Source organism: Echinops telfairi, unplaced genomic scaffold, assembly GCF_000313985.2.
Source record: "Echinops telfairi isolate 266 unplaced genomic scaffold, ASM31398v2 ScPeMD7_18;HRSCAF=68, whole genome shotgun sequence".
Lineage (NCBI taxonomy): Eukaryota > Metazoa > Chordata > Mammalia > Afrosoricida > Tenrecidae > Echinops > Echinops telfairi.
In genome coordinates this window covers 84,230,117-84,236,200 of record NW_022103915.1, presented here as the reverse complement: position 1 = coordinate 84,236,200, position 6,084 = coordinate 84,230,117, and the positions used below count along the sequence as shown (strand labels likewise).

The 6,084-nt window shown below is 59.9% G+C and overlaps 1 protein-coding gene across 1 annotated transcript in view; it reads right to left on the bottom strand.

Annotated features, from left to right (window-relative positions):
- Positions 1–1,568, bottom strand: part of LOC101661144 (myosin-6) — a 28,859-nt gene extending 27,291 nt beyond the window's left edge. Inside the window, exons 1-2 of the mRNA XM_045287662.1 lie at positions 1,443–1,568; positions 858–1,067 (exon numbers count right to left, since the gene is read on the bottom strand). Coding sequence (XP_045143597.1) covers positions 858–1,058 — 201 coding nt within the window. The 5' untranslated portion in view covers positions 1,059–1,067; positions 1,443–1,568. The remainder of the gene's footprint in view (positions 1–857; positions 1,068–1,442) is intronic.
- Positions 1,569–6,084: the final 4,516 nt, after the last annotated feature.

Sequence of the window (6,084 nt, the reverse complement as noted above, 5' to 3'; positions counted from 1 at the left end):
ACACACACACACACACACACACACACACACACACCTGGCTCCTGACTCTGAAGCTGCCTCCCTAAGGGATGGGCTTTTGTTCAAAAGGGGTTGCTGCCCTGAGGCCTAGATTGCTTAGGGCAAACCCATGGGGCCAAAATCACTCATCGACCCTTTACCCTCCTGGGTCACTGTTGGAGTGATTTGACTGGCATCGAGCCCTGATGTCCCTCGAGCCTTTGGGTAGGTATTTCAGCATCTGTTTTATGGGAGAGGAAGCCGGGGGAGACTTTGGGTGGCTGCAGCCGCGCTGGGGGCAGAATGAAAGTCCCTGGTGGGTGTGGCCTGTTGTTCCACCCCGAGTGGGGCACCCAGTTCAGTCGGTAAGTGTGTGATGGGCCTGCCCTAAGACAGGTCTGATGGCCAGTGGCAATGCTCAGGGCTGGTGTGAACAGGCCAGAGGCCAGCGGCTTCACCGGGCCTGCCAGTTGGCACCAGTCCTGAGTCTTCAGCTCAAAACGTTTTGCTGTTGTTGCTCTTGATTTTTGCGCGGGTCGGAGCGTGTTCGCTCTGTTTGGGAGAAGGACACCTGAAAAGCATGGGCCATGGAGGAGACGGAGGCCCAGAGGGAAGGGTACCAACACAAGACAGGGACTTGGGACTTCTTCCTCTCTAAGACTCTCCTGCGGAGGGCCACAGCTGAGGCCCCCCAGCCCCCCTCTGGGTGCCCCCACTGTACCTGGTCAGGCCTATGAGAAGGGCTGGAGTCCTAACTGGCCCTCTTGCCCGGCCACTTCATCTTGGTGGGCCGGCAGCTGACACCCCTGCACCTCCCCCCAAACCCTTGTCTCCCTGCCCCTGCCCGCGCCACCTCCTACCTTGCCATTCTCCGTTTCCACGGTCACCTTGCCGCCCTCCCGGGACAGGATCTTGCCCTTGACAAACTCCTCCTTGTCGTCGGGCACGAAGCACTCGGTGCGGATGTCAAAGGGCCGGGTCTGGGCCTCCAGGCGCTCCCTCTCAGACTTGCGCAGGTACTGGGCCGCCGCCCCGAAGTCAGCCATCTGGGCATCACTCATGGTTCCACTCTGGGCCGAGACGGGAGGCTTCTGTCACTCCCGGGTGGAACTCAGGAGTCAGTGGCTGCCACCGTCCTCCAAAGCCCTCCTCCTGTCCCTCTCCTCTGCCACTTAGCCCACGTGGTCCTCTCCCCCTGCCCCCATGGACCCAAGGACCTGGCCTGGGTCCAACCCTCCTGGACCCAAGTGCCTGCATCCCCTGCCCTCTGAGCAGATGCCCTCTGAAGGGGAAGGGGGAATCTCCGTGGGGGCTTGTGTGTGTGGGGTGGAGTTTCCTGGAGTTTGCCAAGGGGAGGAGTGAGCTGTCCCGAGGAATGACCATGGGCACCTTCATCCAGCAGCCTGGCTCCCAGGAGAGGTAATCAAATCAGGGATGCTTCTCACCTGCTTCTCTCTTCAGAGAGTCCTGCAGAATCTGGACCACAGGTGGAGCAAGAAGCCACGAGGACAAGCTGGGCAGAGAACAGGAGCCCCAGGCAGAATGAATACAGGCCGGCAGGAGACTAGGAGAAGGCAGTGAGTCCAGGGTGAGTCCAGCAGATACGGACACGCAGACAGGAGCAGCAGAGAGAGAGAGAGGCGGAGAGGTTGCAGAGTGAGTACAGGGTGAGCCCTGGATGTGGAGAAAGAGTTAGAAACCAAAAGTGGCAGAGAGATCAAAACCCACAGTCCAGAGGGAAGGGTGAGGCAGAGAAGCATGGGAACCGAGGCCCAGAGGCAGCTAGTGCATAACTGTGGCCAAAGCTCCGGCAGGCTTTCCCAAGGAAGGAGAGAGATGCATGCAGTGTGCTGGAAGACACCGGGAAAGAAATACAAGATCCGAGACGAAAGAAAGGTGGTTCCTGTGTGATCCCTGGAACCTCTCTTCTGCCGGTGGACAAGTCCCCTGCCTGACCTGCACCCCACTTCCAGAGATGCAGCTCTGGGGCTGACCACAGAGCACCAGCCAGGCCCCTCCCTGTCGCCACTGCCCTCCTACCTGGTTCAGAGGAGTCTGCCTGCCCTCAAAGCTCTCAGCGCCTTTATATGCTGCTTCCTCCACCCCCTGCCTAAATTTGGAGTCCTTCCGGAGGGACCCTGCCTCCCACCTCTCTGGCCTCCCAGCTCCTCCTCCCCTGTGATCCCTTGGCTCTGGAGGTGACAGGAGGACAGCAGGGCCCCCAGATTTGCCCATGAAAGGCCGTCGCCACAGCCCCTCTGCTCCAGGGTCTTTTTTTAGTCGGAGTTCCCGCCCCCCCCCCCCACACACACACCCGCTTTCCGAGGGCGATGGGCAGATAAAACGAAGACAGGACCTCCTCTCACCACCGCTCCCCTCCACAGCCCTCACCTCAGTTATTTTTAACCTGAAGGGTAAGCTGAGCACTCTGGGCGAGGGTCACCTTCTCCTAGAGGCCAACTATGTACCCTTGCTCCCCTACCACAGGATGGGCCCCCTTCTCCCTTCCCCTCACCTGCCCCCCGGTCTGGCCTGTCCTCACATAGTCCCAAGGTAGGAGCATCTCCTCCGTCACCGACCTGGACTCCCTCAGGCCTGTGGACCGAGAGCTGGAGCCCGAGGGCCCCAGGAAGGGGGGGGGGGCGGGAGGTCTTTGACCAGTCCCGTGACTCAGTTTCTCTCAACGTCTTCGCTGCCCTCAGGTTCCACAAACGCTACTGTTCCTGGTACTCTCAGACCTCCTGTCTCCAGGCAGGTGAACATCCTAGGACTGGAGGGTGCCCTGCCCTGGGGGTCACATCAGATGCCCCCACCCCCACCCCCTGGTCCCTCCCGGATGTTTCTGACACTGTGACAGTCAGACCACCTCTCAGACAGTGGCAGGGAGTTTCCACTCTTGCCGATTTTCAACGTGCATCAATGCACACCAGGCACAAGCCCGCCTGTGCTCACCCCCGCTTTTCCCCTCCTTGCCCAACACACAACTCCTGGGCCGGGGAGAGACAGGAGGCCTTCATCCCATGGCTAGGGGGAGGGGCTGGGGTGGAGATGGGGGCGGGCAGCTGTTCCCTTCCGCCCCTCTGGGCTGCCAGAGAGTGCAGGTGCCTCCAGAGTGACTAGGGTGCCAGGCAGGACTGGGATTTACACCAGTTGAGCCCCGGGCTCTGCATTCCATGGTGTTGGGGTGGAGTGGGGGTGGGGGGACTCTGCAGTCTGTCACCCCTCCAGGTACAATGCTGAGGACTGCCCTTTCCACCCTCTACCCTGGAGCTGACACTCACACCTGCTTTTTCTCCACTGGCCCCAAGCACCGCAGGCCTTCCGCTCCCCACGCTCCTACCCAGCCACCCTCAGGGGCTGCAGGTCAGCTCTCCATGCCTGCTGTGACTAAGTGGACCATTATGTTCAGGGAACAAAGCCAGGCTCCCCTGCTTTGCCTCCCCCCCACCCAGGGACACTCTCCAGCTCCGCTCCCACCCAATCTACTGTCGCTTCTCAATATAGCTCCGGGGTGTGAAGGTTGGTAGGATAGACAGGGATCAGCTTCTCTGGATGGGAGACAATGGGGGTTCTCTGCCAATGCCCCCAACTCTCTAGGACCCTCTGCTGATGCTTTACTGGATTCAGAAATATGTGTCCCCTCTCCCGGGGGGGACTTGTACCCCATATTCCATCTACAAGACAAAGCTGGAGGATGACCCCCCAAAGATATAGATGCCAAATGATTGCCCCCCAAGGGACGCAGGCCACCTGTCCGCAGCGTGAGGTCACTTGAGGCCCCAGTGTTCAGGCTGTGGGGTGTGACCACGGCCTAGCGCGTCACTGCCCGTTTCCCATCTCCCTGGGGTGCGATAAGGGGCTAAGAACACCAGGTCAGGCTGGGTCAGATCCAGGTGACAAAGACCAGGCTTTGTCCTCAGGAGCCCTTTGTCCTGAGCAGGCCAGACCGGGCATAGGTGGGGTGGGGTGTGAGGGGCAGGTTGGCAGTTCCCGCTGAAGCCTGTGGACGGAGGAGAGGAAAGGCATTAACTTGGTCATGAGGCTCTGCCTCTGGCCTGGGCTGGCCTGGTTTGTCCTCCAGAGACCCCCTTCTCTTCCCTGGCACCTTCCCTCTCTCCGCTGCCACAAACCAGCTCCTCATGGGCTGCCACCCCAGGAGTGTAAGGGCACAGGACTCCGGCCGGCCACAGGTGAGGAGAGTGGGGTGGTGAGCCACCTGGGATGGGGTGCCCTGAGCCTCTGTGCCTGTGTCTGCCCTTCTCTGATCTGGTTCTCCCAGCGCCCACCATGCTGCCCAGTGCAGAGCCTTTGCAGAGCTGCCCCTGTCTTCTACGAAGCCCACTTTTCTCCATTTCTGTCTGCCCCCACGTTCCAGGGGCTCTGCTCACCTCTCTCTAGTTTCACTCTTTGGGGCTTTCCTGACTCCCTGTCCACCGATGGGACCCAGGAGTCTTTCCTTTGCACAGAGAAGCTTCCCCCTGCTCTCGAGGCACACACCCATCTCTCAGGGTCCTTCTTTCCCCCGGTGCATCCGCTGTCCTCGTTGCCCCCCGACCCCCACTCCCACCCCCGGCTGTCTGCCCCCGGCTGTCCAGCCCACCCGGCCATCCATCACCAGGCCTTCCTCTTGCCCCTTCTTATGTTCTGGTTGCTGGGTGTCCCTGGGATCTCCCTGCACCTGCCTTCCCTAGTGTGTCTCTATTTCCTCACTGCTCACCAGCCTACTCCTAAGGAAAGGGGTGATCCCAGGGATGGAGGCTGTAGGAGAAAGATGGGGGAGCCTCTGGCTCTTCCAGAATCCTCCTCATTTCTGACATCCTTTGTCTTTATCTCTGTTTCCTCTGGTGACCCAGTCTCTGGATCTTTCTCTCCTCCATGGCCACCCTCACTAGGTAGGTCCTATTCCCCACCCACCCACCCCCACCCGCATACTAGCGTCCCCAGAGTGGGGTTGGGTGGTTGTGCAAAGGTTCCACACTCAAAGCTCACTGCCAACAAGTCGATTTTGATTCAAAGTGACCTCATGATAAGACAGAGTAGAACTGTCCCTGGGGTTCAGTGCCGCCTCTTTCACTCCCATGGAGCAACTACTGGTTCCGAACGGCTAACTTTGCGGCTAACAGCTCAAAGCCTAACCCATGAAACCACCAGGGCTCCTGGGCAAACGTTCAAGCCAGGTCTACATAGTAGGGCTTCCTAGCTTCTCAGCGGGAGGCTGATAATCCCATGGCCTCCCAAGCCCACAGAACCAGGCCTATCCAGCCCAGCTCTGGCAGCCGCACCAGCAGTGTGTGTGAGAACTTGGGTGTCGGGCCTGGTCAGTAGAAGCGGGAGCTGTGTGCTCCTTCACACCCCCAGTCCTCCAGCAATTAATCCATCCTCGCGCCTCGTCATCCCAGAGTCCTGCCTATAGGTGGCGGTAGCACTGCTGAGCCCCTCTCCTGTTGACCTTCCCTCAAGGTGGCTGCCATCCTGGGCTCAAGAACAACCCCCACCCATTCCAGCCAGCACAGAGGAGGTGATGGGGGGCGGGGGAAATCCTGGACCCAGAGGGCTGCCCCCAGGAGAGTAAGACAAGGAGACTGGACACATTTCCCTTGCTCCGTGGGAGTGGGGGAATGGTGGTGGCTGTGTCTGGCTAGGTCTTGTGCCTTCTCAGAGCCTTTGGGCCAGAGCTTAGAGGCCATTACGTCACCTGCACAAGGAGGATCCAGAAAGATCAGGAGTACCACATGAAAACCCTCCTCCCCATGGCCCAGCCCCGGGTGTGTCGGTGGTGGTGGGTGCTGCCGGTCAGAGCTGCAGCTGTAGGCCGGTGGCTGACAGGCTCAGGTGTTCCCCATGACCTTTAAGCACTCTCTAACTAAACCTGCTTCGACTCCGACTCGGGAGGCCTTAGCGCCGCCGTAGAGCAGGCTTATTGCCACCTCTCTCTGGTCCCTTCCGAGCAGAGGAGGGGAAGAGAAGCTTGCTGGGCTAGCTGCTAGTGCCTTACAGCCTCATAGGCTCCTCCTCCCCTGGAACACCACTCCCTCCCACCCTCCATGTCCCCCAGGCTGCAGACAGAGAAGAGTCTGAAGCAAGATC